This window comes from Asterias amurensis, chromosome 11, assembly GCF_032118995.1.
Source record: "Asterias amurensis chromosome 11, ASM3211899v1".
Lineage (NCBI taxonomy): Eukaryota > Metazoa > Echinodermata > Asteroidea > Forcipulatida > Asteriidae > Asterias > Asterias amurensis.
The window spans coordinates 12,721,452-12,740,708 of NC_092658.1; the positions used below are offsets into that span (position 1 = coordinate 12,721,452).

The 19,257-nt window shown below is 39.5% G+C and overlaps 1 protein-coding gene across 3 annotated transcripts in view; it reads right to left on the reverse strand.

Moving 5' to 3' along the window:
• Positions 1 to 133: 133 nt before the first annotated feature.
• LOC139944387 (uncharacterized) overlaps positions 134 to 19,257 on the reverse strand; it is a 30,924-nt gene continuing 11,800 nt past the window's right edge. Inside the window, exons 5-20 of one of the 3 annotated variants that reach the window (XM_071941395.1) lie at positions 18,903 to 19,016; positions 15,426 to 15,554; positions 14,770 to 14,898; positions 13,355 to 13,462; positions 12,421 to 12,528; positions 10,966 to 11,220; positions 10,542 to 10,805; positions 10,058 to 10,161; positions 9,461 to 9,607; positions 7,850 to 8,195; positions 6,532 to 6,707; positions 6,008 to 6,175; positions 5,265 to 5,374; positions 3,639 to 3,898; positions 3,012 to 3,093; positions 134 to 2,430 (exon numbers count right to left, since the gene is read on the reverse strand). In XM_071941395.1, coding sequence (XP_071797496.1) covers positions 1,962 to 2,430; positions 3,012 to 3,093; positions 3,639 to 3,898; positions 5,265 to 5,374; positions 6,008 to 6,175; positions 6,532 to 6,707; positions 7,850 to 8,195; positions 9,461 to 9,607; positions 10,058 to 10,161; positions 10,542 to 10,805; positions 10,966 to 11,220; positions 12,421 to 12,528; positions 13,355 to 13,462; positions 14,770 to 14,898; positions 15,426 to 15,554; positions 18,903 to 19,016 — 2,969 coding nt within the window. In that variant the 3' untranslated portion in view covers positions 134 to 1,961. The remainder of the gene's footprint in view (positions 2,431 to 3,011; positions 3,094 to 3,638; positions 3,899 to 5,264; positions 5,375 to 6,007; positions 6,176 to 6,531; positions 6,708 to 7,849; positions 8,196 to 9,460; positions 9,608 to 10,057; positions 10,162 to 10,541; positions 10,806 to 10,965; positions 11,221 to 12,420; positions 12,529 to 13,354; positions 13,463 to 14,769; positions 14,899 to 15,425; positions 15,555 to 18,902; positions 19,017 to 19,257) is intronic. The other 2 variants (XM_071941396.1, XM_071941398.1) reach the window with 2 other exon arrangements.

Sequence of the window (19,257 nt, forward strand, 5' to 3'; positions counted from 1 at the left end):
CAGACTTCCGTGTAGGTTGTTCTACACCACACAAGAGCATGAGATTAGGGGTACTAACTAAAATTCTCATTCAACGAAAGTGATTACCGACGGCTGTTACCTGCTGACGATGTATCAAAGAAAACTGGCGGGAAAGAAGTATTGAGATGGGCGGGGCGGGCCAGGCAAAGAGGGTGCGGTAGCAAGGGCAAACTGTTTAGAAACATGCTTTTAAAGGTAAAACCCAAATAAACAGAAAACAATGTTCAGAATGTTGACAGAAAACAGGAGGAATGCAAATAAAAAAGTCAATCAAGTAAATTTAAAGCTGTTACCCGCCAGTTGTAAGAGGGGTGTTTAATTGGAGCTAAAGCTTTAAAAACACCAAAACATACAAATAAAGATATTTTAATACACAAATAACTGTCTGGTCCCTTACTTATTTCCTCCATGGTATATTAGACCAATGTTCAGGACAAGGACATGACCCGCATAAAAAGAACAAATAGCAAATTAGTAGGCCCCAAGGGAATTTTACCAGAATAAAGTTACCAGCAAAACTCTGCTCTTGTACAATTTCTCACTGGTTCCTGCTCATTTCTGCTAAACGGAACATTCTTAAGCACTCGTTTCCGCTTAAGCCGCTCTAAGAACTTGGGCCCTGGATTAATGGGTAAAGTTATAAAGACTACTGAATCCAATACTACCTGATCCTAATCGGGTCAACAAATTTTTACCATGGATTACATTTTTGTACAGGGCCAAATTTCTGTACGCAAAACACCCTTTTTAAGCACAGAAAAAGCTTGCTTAACAGAAACTGGCTACCAGCCAAAACTCCATAATGGAGAAAATGTTTAAACTGTGCCTAACTAATTGTTTGCTGATGCTCAGCAAATGTTGTATTACAATTAGTTTGAATTTTAATTATTATTGTAATGTTTTACTCCAGACTTTTAACTATGGTACTGTTCACGTAATAGACCGATCCATTAAGCTCCGCCCCATTGCGTATTGACAGCTATACAAAGGTTTGTTATAACAAACATATTATTCTTACGAAAGCCGAAACGCAAATCCTTCTCTGGTCCATATATACATGTAGTTTTTAAAAAAATACCAAGTTAAAACAAATTTACAAAAGTCTCTTATTTTGTCTATAATATAAAGAGTTGTCTATACATACACAGACATCCTATTATTTATATTTCTATATTGCAAACTAATTTGACAGATGCAGCTGAATGTGTTGACGATAATAATAATATAAAGACATTTGTAAATTAACTAATGCAAAAGTGTTTCTAAGCGTATAAAGAGAACAATAAAATATACAAAGCAGATTACAAATAAGCAGCTTCAAACTAATGGTTGATTATAAATGCAGCAATAAACAAAAAGATAAATTGCAACTACTTGACACGCCTAACTGATTTTAGTTAATTTTATATAGAATATATTTTTCAATTAACCAAATTTGACAATTTAATTAATAAGTTGTCATTCTTCAAGATAAATCAGAGATAACAGTAAAACAATCTGTTTAGGTTTTTCCCATGAGGGGTTTTCTACACAATCACTTACTGCTGATTTCACTTTGTAAAATCTTCAGGCACAATACAATGTTTTCTTGCCATTATTCTCAGAAGGGTTGATGCTGTCGATGAAGCTCACCTAAAGGGAAGGTATATGTTTGGTAATCACTCTTAAAATTAACGGATTAGAACTTTTGGTTTTAGAAGCCTATCCTACAGCAACTTTTGATAGTTTAAAGCATTGTGAGAAACATTTCAATTGGTGGCTATGTAAATAGATATCAGTTTTGATGCCCCAAAATTTGAATATGAGAAGCGTTATAAACTATCAGTGGCGCTTCAAAATTTAATTTTGCTTTTAAATTACAGGATGTTAAGTATAAAAAGAAAACTTCCAAATACAGAGACACAATCAATCAATTTCTTTCACCACTACATTTAATACCTTTAAGTAGTATTGGAATTAATGTTGCCGCTATTCCGCAATCTAGTGTCAGAAGTAGAGTGACTGCCCCTCGCACCACTACTACCCATGGAATCCTTGCTCCTACAACACAGGAGATTCCTCAGCCCCTGTCTCCCCTTCTTACGCATAAGAACAAAGAAAATGAACACTGCTAAGCCAATGAGAGAGTTCAGAATCGCAAAGATGTACTGGAAAGTCACAGAGAAGATATCAATGGCCAGTAAACCAAAGATCCATGTTCCACCGAGGAGGATACTTATGGGTATCATGGTGCGAGCCTGACGGAGGACAAGCTCTGCCCGTGTCTCTTGACGAGTCAGGGTGCTCTCGACGCGCTGGCAAACTAACCGACGGAACACTAGAATGTAGATGAAGATATTGAAGAGGAGAAGTGCTCCAACTGGCAGCAATACACCAAAGAAGATTGGATTCCCAGGAGAAAGAAAACAACTGATGGATAACAACAAAAACACATACAATGTTTAATGCTTCAAACAAAGAAGTAGGCATTCAAAACTTCAATAAAACGTTAAATTTGGAAATAATAACAATAAAAATCACTTGCATATTTAGAGAAATGATTCCTTCAAAGTAAAATGGATTGGATAATTTTTCGCGCCAAAAAATTTGAATCTGAGAAAAGATTCATGCATGCGAGGCTTTCTTAGATTTCTAAGGGTTGGGTGTCCATTTACTAATGCTGTGGCCAGAGATGCAGTTGGTATTCGCTGGTATCCGCTCAAACCCAGTCCACATGCAAAAGGCTCTGATCTGTGGTGGGATTAGAACCGAGGTCCACAAAGGTGAACGGCAGATGGAGAGAGAAACCATTGAGTCAACCCATAAATCTTGTATTTGATGAGCCTTTGTATTGTTGGAAATACCTGCTTGAACATTGCACAACACACTTACACCCAAATAGTGGAAATGGTATATGCGCATTCTTAGGAGGTACGTTCCGCATTGTTCCGCAAGTGGTCTATACTGCATAAAGACTTTGAATTTAAAAATGATTTCTTTGATCAACTTACTATTTTCCCTCTGGAACATTCCACTGACCACTGCCAAAGTAGGGTACAGCCAATGAGACAAACACAATTAGGGCAGGTACGCCTTTGAAAAAAAAGAAAAAGAGAGTGAGCGTTTAAGTGTGTGTAGCGCCGAAACAAGGATATCATTTCAGGGGTGAGGGAACAATACACTACAATACAATACAATACAATACAATACAATACAATACAACAGATTTATATTTCTGAGAAAGACCCTTAGACCAGCACAAAGAAAAATATGATCTTTGTCTTGCATGCAATGATAAACAAAATTGTATCAGTCTTTTATAAAACGCCTTCTCATAGGAGTCAAAGCTTTTATCAGTGTACTTATTATAAAACAAAACCCAATGTTCACAGATTAACATCAAATTAACACAGTTTGAAGATAATGATAGTTAGAAAGCCTCCCTTAAAATATTCCTTGATACGGTGCTGTAGTTTTTGAGAAACGAGTAAAACAATGTCACAAAAATAATTTTCGTCTCAGTTTTAGCATGTAAAATGTATTTACCAATTTTGGTATTATTTAATTGTTTTAGTATATAATACCCAAACTGATAAACACATTTTACATGCTAATATATATTTCGTTTGAAAACTCACCCCAGCAAAAGATCATCATTCGCAGCAGATATCCCCTGACCAGATTGCGGCGGGTCAACACCAGCAGGTAGAAACAAATGAACGCCTCGGCTGATGACCAACAGACAGATGAGAGAAAGAAGTAGTGGATGAGAGCAGCGAAGATGATGCAAGCGACTCGTGGTTGAATCAGCTCAATGCCAATAAGGAAGACTCCATAGAGCAAGGTGAGAGACACACACAGATTCAACAAAGTCTTCCGGGGTACTGACGACAGATCGCTAAAATTTAAAAGAAAAATAAATCATTACCTGAATTTTCTATTAACCCAAATCTTTTAGTACTATAGTCACTGTGACTCTTATCAGCTGTTATTAGTGAAGTAGTTGTAACAGAAACATTCACCCTGGAACACACTACCCCAAGGCCAGTGATCCTGACCCACATGCCTGCTGCTGGTGTAAAATACTGGTGTCAAAAGGCTTCTCCTGAGAAGGGGGCTCATCAAGCCTCCAATGAGCAGGGGACCAAAGCCTCCCCTGAGCGAGGGCTCATATTCAAGCCTCCCATGAGCAGGGGGTTCAAGCCTCCCATGAGCAGGGGGTTCAAGCCTCCCCTGAGCAGGGGTCCCAAGCCTCCCGTGAGCAGGGGGCCAAGCCTCCCATGAGCAGGGGACCCAAACCTCCCATAAGCAGGGGCCTAAGACCTCCCATGAGCAGAGGGTTCAAGCCTCACATGAGCAGGGGTCCCAAGCCTCCCATGAGCAGGGGTCCCAAGCCTCCCATGAGCAGGGGGCCAAGCCTCCCCTGAGCAGTGGGCCCAAGCCTCCCATGAGCAGGGGACCCAAGCCTCCCCTGAGTGAGGGCTCATCAAACTTCCCATGAGCAGGGGGCCAAGCCTCCCCTGAGCAGTGGGCCCAAGCCTCCCATGAGCATGGGGTTCAAGCCTCCCATGAGCAGGGGTCCCAAGCCTCCCGTGAGCAGGGGGCCAAGCCTCCCCTGAGCAGTGGGCCCAAGCCTCCAATGAGCAGGGGACCAAAGCCTCCCCTGAGCGAGGGCTCATATTCAAGCCTCCCATGAGCAGGGGCCTAAAACCTCCCATGAGCAGGGGGTTCAAGCCTCCCATGAGCAGGGGGTTCAAGCCTCCCATGAGCAGGGGTCCCAAGCCTCCCGTGAGCAGGGGGCCCAAGCCTCCCATGAGCAGGGGACCCAAGCCTCCCATGAGCAGGGGACCCAAGCCTCCCATGAGCAGGGGACCCAAGCCTCCCCTGAGCAGTGGGCCCAAGCCTCCCATGAGCAGTGGGCCCAAGCCTCCCATGAGCAGGGGACCCAAGCCTCCCGTGAGCAGGGGGCCAAGCCTCCCCTGAGCAGTGGGCCCAAGCCTCCCATGAGCAGGGGACCCAAGCCTCCCCTGAGTGAGGGCTCATCAAACTTCCCATGAGCAGGGGGCCAAGCCTCCCCTGAGCAGTGGGCCCAAGCCTCCCATGAGCAGGGGGCCCAAGCCTACCCTGAGCAGGGAGCTCAAACCTCCCATAAGCAGGAAACTCAAGCCACCCATGAGCAGTGGGCCTAAGCCTCCCTTGAGAAGGGGGCTCAAGCGTACCCTGAGCAAGAGGCTCCAACCTGCCCTATAGATAGACAAACTCACCTTGAGGTCAATGTTGTTAGGATGGTAAGAATGAGAGCTGCAATGGAGATACCACATCCAATCTTACTCAAGATATCAAGCACTAGATCCATTGCATCACCTCTATGACTCTAAATTTAAAGAATGTCAAAATGCGGTGGTTCAAACATTTACTTCTTTGACTTCAAGGTTTAGTCTCGAAAGTTTAACAAGGGCTCACACTTACCACTAGCTTGGCATACGAGCACCATTTTCAAATAAAAGCCTGGTTCTAACTTCCTGCAACTGCGAATGCAAAGCGAATTTTGACGCCACAGGGCTGTTTTCACAGCAATAGTTGCACAGGAGTTCAGCACATTTCAACTGTTGAACTATTTGTTGCATATTTGTGTTGTCAAAATTTGTATCGTATTTGCATTTGCAGAAGTTATGAACCGGGCTTTACCCTGTGGGTACCAAGTCTCTTCAAGATGTAAATGATACATTTTAACAGGGACTCAAACCTACACTCAGCTGATGAAACACCAGTGTTTGTGTTCAGTGCTCCAGACTGCTTGGCCAGAACATGCCAAACTAACTGTCTGAAATTCTTGACCAAAACAGGGCTTTCTTTGGGGATCGCTTAAGACCGGGATGCTCCAGAAGCAGTTTTGTGTACATTGTCCCACAGGGACAAAGGAAAGAACATGGGTGATGCAGAAAATTGGTTCATACAATCATGCATGCAAATTCAGGAACACAGAAAAATATCTTGAAATACTTACAATCAAAATTGCAAAGTTGGTCAGGTGATCACAGTGGCATACTTTTGCCTCGCCTACACCTCTGTCCTCGGCCAGACGACATCCCTTTGTTGACCAATTACCAACTGAGTTACCTGCAACCAATGTAGGATCCCAAAACACACAGATGCGATCGGCAGTGCTGGTGTTCTAACAAGAAAGAAATTGGGACATGATTATAGAATGTTGCAAAGAGTGTGGGTTCAGAGAGTAAAATCGCTCACAATTAATGGCTTCGTATAAAATTTGTACTGGTAGTTTTTTAGGCCCTTATTAAATACCCAATTTAACATTATGTTGAAAACCTTTGAAAGGAAATTGCAAGTGTAATTTAAACATTTTCTTTGGAAATGTGCGGTGGTCGAAAACAGAGTGATTTTTCCAGTGGTGGTCACAGGTGGTTAGGAATCCTAATTGCCAGGTGGATTTCCGGCAAACAACCACCATGGGATGAACCCTGGGGTATTTGAAACAGCATAGAAAGTCAACAGTTAAACCAGACTTACATTTAGCGGCCTAAATGAGGTAACAACTGGATTTGTCAGATTCGTCACTCGTTTGTCTTGCCCTGAAAGAGTTCCAGAAATCACTCGACCATCCACATATAGGCCTTTAACTTGTGCTACCTGGAAGAGCTTGGCGTTCTGGTACACCACAAAATTGGCCGTAGAATTTGCGATCCCTGAAAAATATATGATTCCAAACAAAAAAACAATCAAAGTTGGTCATGACAAAAGTTTCATGGTGGGGAGAACTTTGTAAGTAGGGTTGAAAAGTTTACAAGTTGATACAATCTAGTCACGTTTGCAGTAACGTCATGAAATAATAATAATTTGGGGGGGCTAATCGTCCTTACTCGCAGCTAAGAGCTGAATTGCGAAGGACGCGGCTACAACGTGTTCGAGAAGCAGGCATGCAAGGGCGCATTCAGCTGCCAGCCACATCAACCCATTATGACCACGGAGCACAGCCAAGATCGAAAGTGTTTGATTTTGAAACTTTGCATGGTGGAGATACAATTAAGTAAGGTTTGCAGTAACACTCCTAATGCATAGACAGATGTGTAGCGTTTGAAACTTTCATGCATTTAAAAGATTGCATATGGCAGCAATCTTGTATGGTATCTGGTAACATCATACAAGACATGCATGAGTAGGATTTGAAACATCGTGACCTGTGGACATACAATCTACATTTTTGTAGGTAATGTTTGTGGTGACACTTCCAGTGTGCTGGAGTTGGATTTCAAACTTTATATTGTTATATTGTGCCGGAGAAACAATCTCGTAAAGTTTGTGGTAGGAATTTGAAAAACTGCATGATGGTAAAGCTTTTATTATTGTGTATTTCCCATTGGGGATTGTTCTTCCGGCAAGGACATATTCACTCCGGATTTTTGGAGATATCTCAAAAACATGTTCACTTTGCAGTAAAACTTTTGTGGGTTAGTTTCATTGTTTCTACATTTAAATAGGATAGTCAAATTTAAAGGGTAAAAAAACAAAAACTTATACAGAACACTTTAAAGCAGTAAATACATAGGTAAAATGCAAAAGTAAAATTGCATACTAATATATAATTTATGTCTTTAATCAGTACAAAAATGAAATGTTTGTATAACATCGCCTAGGACATTCAAATCATAATCATAGGATTCAACAAATAAGGAATAGCAATGTGAGAAGACACTAAGGCAAGGCAAAATGGACAAAACCGGTACTTAAAACTAACAACTAAAATAATTTAATTTAAAATATGCATTTCTGCATTTTAAAGAGCCGAGCACTCAAAATGCAGTTAAAGAAACGAAAGTGTCAAATATACCTGGTGTGAAAGCTTCCTCTGGTATCAAAATGGATGCTTCAGCTTCAGCCACAGGTATCTTATCATCGCCAATGAATAATTCCTCATCATTGTTCAGTAATGTTTCATCAATATTGCCATCTTCAGGAATGATAGCAAAACCTAGACTCTTACTATCGCTCTGTGGACTTGAGCTTACGACCAGTACTATAATGTTTTCTCTGGTCAAACTGATGTTGTCACGTGGGTTTGTCAACTGAGATTCAAACGCTTGTAGGATCATTGCTGAAGCAGGTTGGTTTGAGGCGAAACTCTCAGCTTCGACATTCAAGATGTTGTCTACAGTTTCGATAACCATTTCAGTCACCTTTCAAAGAGGATTTGAATAGACAACTTTAAAGATCTTACAGCTGAAATATAACCTTTTGCATGAGCCACAATTTACATGTATGTTGTCAGTAGTTCTTGACTGTAAAAGTCCTGGTGATCATCTTAGGTTATATTATGTAACTTTTTACATTACTGTATGTTTAAGCGTTACTGACAAAGAGTGAACCTGAAAACCCCCCACTTAATTTAGGACTTTGAAACACTGTGTGGACTTACACACAACCACACAGTGTTTGTTACAGTGTTAAAGACAATGTGTTTTAAGTGCACAGAATTATAAAAGGAACAAAGTGTTTATGCAAAACTGAGCTGTGAGTGTGTTAGCCTTTTGTCGAGGCCTTCATGACTTGGACAGCTATCCCAAAAGCGTCTTGCAGGGGCGCAGGCCTTTTACAACTTCATTGCGGTTTCTTACATTTTTCTTTACAATTCTCCACTTTTGCTAGCAAATTGGTAACAAAAGTCCAAACCAATCAGAAGTGATTGGGGTCAGCAGGTCCACAATGGATTTATTTATAAAGCGTTTTTGGCAAAGTCTGTGATTGATTGTGCTTTGATTGGTTACACGTTCAGCACTTTGCATATAAATTATGAATAATGCAAAATTCATACTCTATGAATAATTCATTAACAAAAACCACCAAAATCAGGTTGAAAAAGTCGACTCGCGGGAGTGGTCTCCCCTTCCAGTCGCTTGGGGATTGTTGCTCTATTAAGCTGTCAGAGCTAGGAAGGCCATGACAAAAGGCTATGTGTGTAGTAATAAGGGACAATAACAAAAGAGGACACTACAGTCCCTGGTTGGGTGAAGATCCCTATTAATTGAAAACTTTGTACAAAACCAATGGGAGCTGTTGCTAAATAGTTAAATTACAAAAGATGGATATAGTGGTCCCAATAGCAAGTGTTTACATACTTACAATAATAATAATATTGAAGTCTTATTTAGTGCATGTATGTACCAAACAAGGTACTCAAGGCGCTGAGTATATACAAACTTTCAGAAAGATAGGTTATTGCAGTAATGAATTTTGAGACCCAATTAGTTAGCACCTTATAAGGGTTTACAAGGTGCTATGGCGCATACAGCAGCCACAGCCAGGAACATCGGGGCATACCCCTTCTCTTTTCGATAAGTGCATTGGGTTCTTTTACATGCGCTACACAACACAAGGGACCAATGGCTTTACGTCCCATACTAGTGTGGGTGTGAGGTAAAGGGGGCCAGTGGTGGATTCTTACCTGAACTGAAGGGGAACCAACTGCAGCGATGCTTTCCATTGTTGAGCCAACAGAACCAACTCCATTTGTTTGGATCCTGTCATAATAACCTGTTGCAATGGCCAATACAGCAGCAATCTGTTCAACATTCTCCTCATCTACAGGGACCTGTTGGGAAAGAAAGAGCCACATTCATTAAAACTATTCTTTTCACATGAAGACAATCAACGCTAACAGATCAAAATGTTTCCTTTCATCATACTAAATGTTTAAATGCCTTGTAATAATAATAATAATAAATCTTATAAAGTGCTGGTATCTAGAAAAAAAACTATTCACTGTGCTAAAATATGACCAAGGGAAAAATTAATGGTAGGCTTGACTGAAGAGGTAAGTTTTGAGGTTGGATTTGAATGCTATAGGGACAGTTCATGCATTTCTCATTTACCATCTTCCTTACGTTTCATCCACACACTTTTGCTTTGCAAAATGTAGAACCAAGAGCCATCAGTCGTAGTTACCAAACAGGAATATAATATGTAACACTTTAATGCACATTTTAAATATTCTTCCAGTGAAACAAGAACATGCTACCGTATTTTGCAAATTATTACTCACTTCCGAGATGTCCTGAAGAATGGCATCAATACTGCAGCTGTTGTCAATAATACATACATTTCCCTCCGCTTGCATCGTTGCATTTGTGTAGCACACACATAAATCTGAAGATAGAATGAACACAAATTTCTGGTTATGGAGAACTAAGCTTAATCAACATTGAGATGTTTTTTTAGTTAATAATTACAGTAAGTGGAAATTAGTTGGAAATTACCAGTCAAATGCAATGGAACCGGTCAGTTGCAATGAATACAATCTGTTTTTTATCGGTTGACCGCTTTTCAATAAAGATTTTTTTTTAAGGGTTGGTTTTAAAGCAGAACATTAATAAGCAACAATTTACATAAGATTTTAAAACACAATTTACATAATATTTTGGTTCGTATGGGTTGTCCAAAGTGTTTAAAAACATTTCCAAGGTCTAACAAAAAGGCCTTGCCCTGTCAAAGATGAAATTATAGGCCTATCAAAAAAGCGAACTTACGAACGGTCACAGTGAAGGAACAAAACGCTGTATTATTCAACACGTCTGAGATATTATACTGGATAACACTAGTAGATCTCACAGAGAAAAACGAGCCTGGCATCGGCTGCGATTCGTTGGCCAGTACAATCGTCACATTTTGATTGGAGAGGTCAAAAGCTTCTGGCAAACTCCACGTTATAAATAAGCCTGGCTGTGTTACGGACGTAACTTGTTGAGTGATATTTGCTGGACAGTAAGTTATGATCGGCGGCGCTTTATCCTCTGTTGGCAAAATAGAAATTTTGAAGAAAAACTTTTAAGAAAATAAAAATCCTCACATCTGGGGCCAATTGAATGAATCAACGCATCGACTGAATGAATACTAAATTGAAAAATGGCCTAATGCATGCTTAACCTTTTACAAAAAGAAGAGCCAACTTACCAACTGTCACACTGAATAAGCACTCAACAGCGTTATATGATGGATCTGTGATGAAATAACGAATCATAGAGGTGCTGCCCAGAGAGAAGTTGGAACCTGGACCTTTAGGACTGGCCAAAATCACTGACACAGATTGTGAGTTGTCGGTACCATTCGGTTCAGCCCACATGACAGACAATGTTTGAGCTGTTGCAGACGTAATGTATGCAACAATGTTTTCTGGACAGTATAGTAGTTTCGGGTGCTCAAGGTCAACTGTTAAAGTTAAATGACAAAAATGGGAGATGAAAACATCTTGCTACTACAGTCACCAAGTATTTGTCGCTGCTAAGTTTTGTGCAGTCTTGGTATAATATACAAACAATAAAACTTATCCGATTAAACGCTCATTGACTATGAAGTTCAATGCCAGTAGAGTACAAAAAATAAAAAATCTTAAGAGGTATATACAAAATAATAATAATTTAGGGGGCTAATCGTCCTTACTCGCAGCTAGAGCTGAATTGCGAAGGACACGGCTTCAACGTGTTCGAGAAGCAGGCATGCAAGGGCGCATTCAGCTGCCAGCCACATCAACCCATTATGACCACGGAGCACAGCCAAGATCTAAAGTGTTTGATTTTTTTCCTGAGGGAGGAAAACCCTCGTGGCACAGCAGAGGAGCAACGCACAACTTAACTCACATTATGGCCTCGACCAGGAGTCGAACCGGAATCACCTTGGTGAGAGGCGAGCGCTTTACGCACAAGCCAACCATGCCACCACGTTTATACAAAATTTCTATGGGTTGATGTGGCTCTGAAAAGAAAAGTTTTTGGGCTTGAACATAGAATTGACTAGAGCAGGACTCAAACTAACGACCTCCGGATTAATGTGCCGGGGCTCTACCAACTGAGCTGTCCAGCCCTATGTTAGCGGTCTCCCTGTTTTGTCAATATCTTTGTTTGGGGGTGCCAGTCAGAAGCCGAGTAACTGCCGAGTAGCCTGGGATCACACCCAAATTACGATACAACCTGGGAAGCGGCAGCCAGGGGATCACCTTAAGGGGATGCGACTTTTTTTTTCAGATATCAACATAAACCAAGGGAAACTGACTGGGTAAATTTTACAATTGAATGGCTTTTGACTGGCGCCATCGAGCTAGATAGCTCAGTTGCTATAGAGAGCCAACATGTTAATCCGGAGGTTGTGGGATCAAATCCCACCAATTGATATGCCTGTGGTTATTTTTCAAAAGACTCAGGAAATTCTAAGTAAAGTGCACAATACACATTGGTGTTAAAGACAAAAGACAAATAGTATTCTTTATGATGCATAATTAACATCTCATAAATGTTAATATTAACACCTGTTATATAGCGCAATTCCAAAAATGATCATTGCGTTTCACAAACATAAAAAACCCCATTAAACTGGATGCTTTATCTTATTTTTCTAAAGATAAAAATGACTTACCATCACAGCTCGTTCCAATAAACCCATCAGCACAGAAGCATCTTATTTTACTGCCAAAGTGTTCACATGAGCCACCGTTGTTACATGGGTGGGAATCACAAGGGTCGACTGGTTGCAGAGAAGGAAACCAAAGTTAAAACGTAATAGTGTGGAAATATTGACTGCTATGATGGGCAGTTAAAATTATAGGCCCAAGGTGATGTCAAAACCTTGACTATGCCCGAAGCAAAGCTGCAGGCATAGCCATGGTTTTGACATCACCAAGGGCCTATAATTTTAACTTTGCCCCGATTATTAAGCAGTCACTATTTCTTATATACCGAATAAAGATTCTTCTAATCAACAACACTGGCTCCAGTGAAAGGTCGGTCGTGTGCAAAGAACACTATTCGTACATTATATGTCGTAGTTACGTTATTTTCAGGGCAGGTCAATTGACTATAGTATGCCCCGGGCATAGTCACTATGACGTCATCTTGGTAGAAAAAGGGGGCATAGATGTTTCCATGACTCCATTTCTAACTAATCAGATTAGAGGATTCTATTCAATAATAATAATAATAACGGTATTTATAAAGCGCCAAATTGCCAAGAGCTATATATTTACTAATATAGAAGATCGCCAACATAGGGTAGATAGTTCGGTTGGTACCATTTGGTATCTTTCGTGCACCATTTATTTTTGTGATAAATTGACCATATGGACACATTCACTTGATTTTTATTACAAATGGCACCCCCTTGCCCACTTGAGATAAATTTGGGATTTTGCCAATTCCATAAAAGAAATAATTAAAGAAATAAATGAATTACTCAGTAATTAATGAACCCAATTAATAAGAATAAAGCTATTGACTTTCCTGTGGTTAAAGGTTATAATGACAAACTTTTAACAATTACATGTAATCGTTTTTTTTTTCTCTAGACGACTCACCTTCACAGCTTTGTCCATAAAATGCTGAAGCACAGACACAATGGATGATGTTTTGTACGAAGGTACATGATCCACCATTCAAACATGGGTTGGATGTGCATGGGTTGACTGTGGGAAAATTATTGTCCAAATTGAATGAAAAGAATCCTAGACTTTGAGTCTCGGGCACGGCAGCTGTGGCAATTTGCATCAGAACGCATTGGTTGGGCGGCTCTACATGTACGCCCCCATGATGGATTCGGAAAATGATGATAATGATGATGATGATGATGAATCATAGAGTATATAATTTGGGATATAAACATATATAGTTCAGAAACCTAAACGCAAGTTCGACGAAGTACTACCTTAAACAACAACCCCTTACCCTAAAACAGCTTCATTGCTAGGCATTGTGTGAAGATAGTTTTTATACTAACAGGCCTGAAGTTTCCTTTTTGAACATGTTAAAGCCATTGGACCCTTTCGGTAAACAGTGTTGTCCAAGGCCCACACTTTGTGTACCACAACTTCTATATGAAATAACAAACCTGTGAAAATTTAGGCTCAATCGGTCATCGGAGTCGGGAGAAAACAACGGAAAAACACACCCTTGTTTCCGCGCATTTCGCCGTGTCATGACATGTGTTTAAAATAAATCCACAATTCTCGCTAACGAGAATTTATATTGTTTTACTGTTTTCTCAAAAAAGTAAAGCATTTCATGGAATAATATTTCTCGAGAAGTCTTTCACCATTGCCTTCTGTAAACCCTGTAAGTTATTTGTAAATCTGTGAACTTTCATTTATTTTTCTGAACCGAAAGGGTCCAATGGCTTTAAAAGGGCAAGAAATGACAATTTCATTTTGCAATAGGGCTGAATTATTTTTTTTTTAAATCAATGGGGAACTATTGAAAGGTACTACTGAAGGCCAAGACCATGGCCTCATTGGCATGCATGTAAGTCCCGGCCAGTACAAATACAACAAAAAGAATTTTCCGAAAATGTTTTTCAATAACTCAAGGTATTGTTATAATTACTCAATTCTGACATTATTTCGTCTTACCTGAACACCTCTTTCCACTGTAATCTTCAGCACATTGACAACTAAATTGATAAGGTTCGTTTGAATTCAAACAAGTACCACCGTTTTCACATGGAAAAAATGCTTGTCTAACTTAGGATGGGTTCAATACGTCCTAACGTCTATGGATTTGGAACTTAACTAGTCCTAAGCGCCAAGATTAATCCTAAACAAGGAAGAGTTTAGTGAAATCGACGGCAGAGGTCGTTGGTTCAGATACCACACAAGTAAATTATTCTTTGTTCAATCCCAATCATGCCAATACATTTCACATTAACGCAGTCAGTTTCCCTTGTGGCCTATTACTTGATTTTTCAAATAGAAACTTAATGGAGCAATTGAGAACTTACCATTTTCACAGTGTGTTCCAGTGAATTGAACCTGACACTGGCAAAAGTAAGATGTTAGATTTGCTGATGTAAAACATGTTCCATTGTTCAAACAAGGACTACTCTGACAGACACTCACAGTATCGCTTACTGTTATTTGGAAAACAAAAACAAAAACATACACCTTATGTTTCTAACTCATGTGGTTATAATAGTATCTTTGTTATTAAGGCACCAGTGTACATGTATATGTATTACACACTTACTTTACGTGTATACTGGCAATACCGTAGTGCTGCAAAAAGTTTACATGTTTTGGTGAGCCAAATTCTAACCCAATACATGCTGCTCCATTAAAAAAAAATATTGACCCAATGCAACGTCATCATCAGAATAATCTTGGATGCGCCATTTTGGTGGTCAATGTCAACGTGTGTTATTCAGTGAAGTGCGCATTTTAGGCGACCGTCCACAGCGTTTAAACGTAGACCTATTGACCACCAACGTGGTAAGCATGGCATCAGTCGCCGCATGTGATGCGCGTGCAAGGGGTCAGTAGTATACAAATATCATCTTGCTCAATTAGACACAAGTGTCATGACTTGGTCTTGAACCCACACCCTGATCACCAGATGAGGGTATTGAAAAGAAACTTAACACAGCAATTGTCAACTTACAAATTTCGCAGTTTGTACCAGTAAATGAAGCTTGACACTGGCAACTGTACGATGTTAGAGATACCGATGTTAAACATGTTCCTGCGTTCAAACAAGGATTACTCTCACAGACACTCACATTACCGCTAGCTGTTATTTGGAGAAAAAATAAATAAAAAATACACATTGAGCTACATGTAAGGGCTTTGTGCTAGGAAAAGGCACTAGAGTAATGTTGGTTTTTGGTACTAATCTCCTCTGCTTGCCAGACGTATTTCTGGATCTAGCCGAATAGTTGAATAGCTACTGTAAAAACATTGTAATCATCCAGATTTTAATAAGCTGCCCCCCAAAACAGCTATTGTAATCGTCCAGATCTTTATTTACTTTTTATTATTATTCTTCCTTTCCCTATTGACTTAACACTTGACTTTTCTTAGTGTCAAATGTCCTTCTTAGAATTTTAAGAACTAGACAATGAATATGCCGTATTAAAGCTTTATGTCCTGACTTAAATTTTAGACATAATTAGTGTATACATCACTTGTTTTTGCATTCCTCTATACAATCCCTTTAAGACAACTCTGTGTAGGAGTGGGCTTTTAGTGACATGTGAACTCGGACTTGACTTGACATGCATTCAAGTAGCCTCCGCAATGCTACCCAGGTTCAGTCATATTATAGTGAGAACCAACAACCAAGAGACAAAGAGCTAAATGAACGAATGCAAACCTACTTTGAGTTGTGTGGGACAGCGGAAATGTCAACAGTCAACTCAGCATTGTTTGCTTTTCATGAACAAATTAAGAAGAAGAAGCTTTTTTTCCTATAAAAGTAAGGACTGAAGTTTAAATGGTGTGAGATGACTTAAGTGTGTCACAAGTCTGTCCGGTCCATTCTAGTGGACATTGGCAGACATAGGAAGTGTCCTGAGTAATACATGAGGCTCCATTCAAACAAGGATTAGATGAACATTTGTCATCAGGTGTTTGACATGTATCTCCTGTCCATCCTCCTATGCAACTGCAAACATATCCAAACGGACCAGGCGACTCAAAACACACTCCTCCGTTTTGGCATGGTTGACTTCCACAGTTAAGTATTTCTGAATGTCACGTTCAGGGAAATATAAACTGTAGTTTGTACTAGCAATCATCAGCCAATGAAGTTCGAAAGTGAACTAATCATCAACCAGTGAGTTTTTGATAAAGCCATCAACCAGTGAGGTTTGGATATACTAGTAAGGTTTAGATAAATAAACATCAACCAGCATGACCAGTGTCGTGTATGGATTAATAGCCATCGACCATGAAGTTCAAAAGTAATGGTAACCATCAACCAATTCATTTTAAATCTAATAGGGCCTAGCTATTATTAACAGCCAAGAAGTTAGGAGGTTTGTATAAATATCAACCAGTTAAAAAGTCAGTATTGACAGTTGAAGATAAGTGTACAATTTTGGAGTAAACAGTCTTTCTACTAACAATATCATCAAATGGTGTACGCTTAATGTAAATCTGTGGACATTATGTTTTGTGTTACAAAATGTACCCAAATCCTTTAAACTGTTCTGCCATCCTGTCGCTTAAACGTGTTATTATAGAGATCAAATGCACACCAAACACACCTATATTTTGTAAAATAATCATAAAATGTGACCAACCGTCGTTTGACAACATATACGAAATTAGATAGACTAACTAGTGTTGTTACTATTGAGAAATAAAATTCATTGAAACTGTATTTAACCTAACCAATGGGGGAAATAGTTTAAGTCAGAGAATAGACTTGTTAGTGTTAGTGTAGGGGGGGGGGACATAAGATCGCTGGTGGCTCAGAATTTTCTAGAATCTACAAGCATTATTAACTATTTCTGTGATGTCACTCTATTGTTGAAAGTGTAGATTATTTTTACGAATCTACACTTAACTGTTGATTCATAATCTACAGTTGAGTGTAGACTCATTACAAACTTAAGTAGATAGTTCAACATGAAAAATACTGTCTTTCCAAACTGAAAGATAGCAACAAAACACAGCTGAAAATATGTCATGTATCAATTTAAAATAACATCTTTCAGCTCAGAAAAAATTTACTTTAGTAACACAATTTATTGTAATGTTAGCTGAGTAATCTGATGTTGTACTCGATAATATTGCAAGCACTAAAGTATGCCTATATATTTGTAAAATAATCATAAAATGTGGCCAACCGTCGTTTGACAACGTATACAAAATTAGATAGACTAACTAGTGTTGTTACTAGTGAGAAATCAAATTCATTGAAACTGTATAACCTAACCAATGGGGGAAATAGTTCAAGTCAGAGAATAGACTCGTAAGTGTAGATTCGTCAATACCATGTACTCGCCCACGTATCTACACTTCCTCGTCCATTCACCTTAACATAATATGGTCTTAGTATCATGCTCAAAGATACAAGTGCCACGACCTGGACTTGACAAACCCACACTTTATGCTTGATAGAAACGATAAAGCCCAATTTCTAGGAGCTGCTTAAAGGCAGTGGACCCTATTGGTAATTACTCAAAATAATTATTAGCATAAAACCGTTCTTGGTAACGAGTAATGGGGAGGTGTTGATAGTATAAAACATTGTGAGAAACGGCTCCCTCTAAAGTAATGTAGTTTTTGAGAAAGAAGTAATTTTCCACAAATTTGATTTCGAGACCTCAGATTTAGAATTTGAGGTCTCGAAATCAAGCATCTGAAAGCACACAACTGCGTGTGCGAGGGTGGTTTTTTCTTTCATTATTATCTCGCAACTTCCAGTTTGAGAAGATTTTTGTTTTCAAATTTCAAAATTTCCTAATTGGGTTCAACTGCAACAGTTGAAGTGTCGTGGTCAAGCTGGTAAGAGCAACAAATTCAACTCTGCTGTTGTTGATCAGCAGACTGTTGGTTCAAGTCCCAGTCATGACCTTGTGTCCTTAAGCAATGACACTTAACCATTGCTCTGTCCCGGATGGGACGTAAAGCCGTTGGTCCCGTGTGTCGTGTAACTCACGTAAACAATCTTAGTGCGCTTATCAGAAACAGAAGGGTTTCGCCCGGGTAATCCTGGCTGGATTGGCAACATATTGTGCCACAGCACCTTGTAAACCATTACATTGTGCTATGTAAAATGACTACCGGTAGATCTCATACTGTCATAATTCAGTCATAGTCCCACATACCTTGCAGGAAACACTGTTTGTTAAAGTGCCTTGAGCATCACTTGACGGATATGCACGCTATAAAGACGATGTGACCTATGTTTACGTTCAAACTGCCCTCTGTTGACAAAAACTATACACGTCATGTTTCGCCGGGCAAAAAGACGCGTAGTCATGGTAAGATTGCATGTACTTTCTAGCTGGCTGCCAAAACACAAAATGTTTTGCCCTGCGGTATGGGCGCGAATCATGTTATGGTTTTCGAGTGACGTCAGAGGTCACATCGTCTATAAGAAGCCACTATTATGCTTATTATTACTTACTGATGCTACAAAATGTCCCAATCCACCCAGCCTGACACATACAGGTGTAATGGTTAATTCCATCCTGGCAATTGCCACCATTCTGGCAAGGGTTGCTGTCGCAGTTATTGAGATCTTGTGAATAGGGAATTAAACATTACGGAAAGTTAGACATTTTGTTAGATCTACCGACAGCAGGCTGCCGTTTAGGAACTGTAACTTGGAATCAATCAAATGGAATGGTTAGAAAAACGGATTAAATACAAATGTAATAATACACAAAAAGAGCAAGTAAAAAGTAGAAAACACATCAAAATCATAAAGTAACAGAAACTAATGTGTTGAAACTCTTTAATTTGGAGGAAACATTAAACAT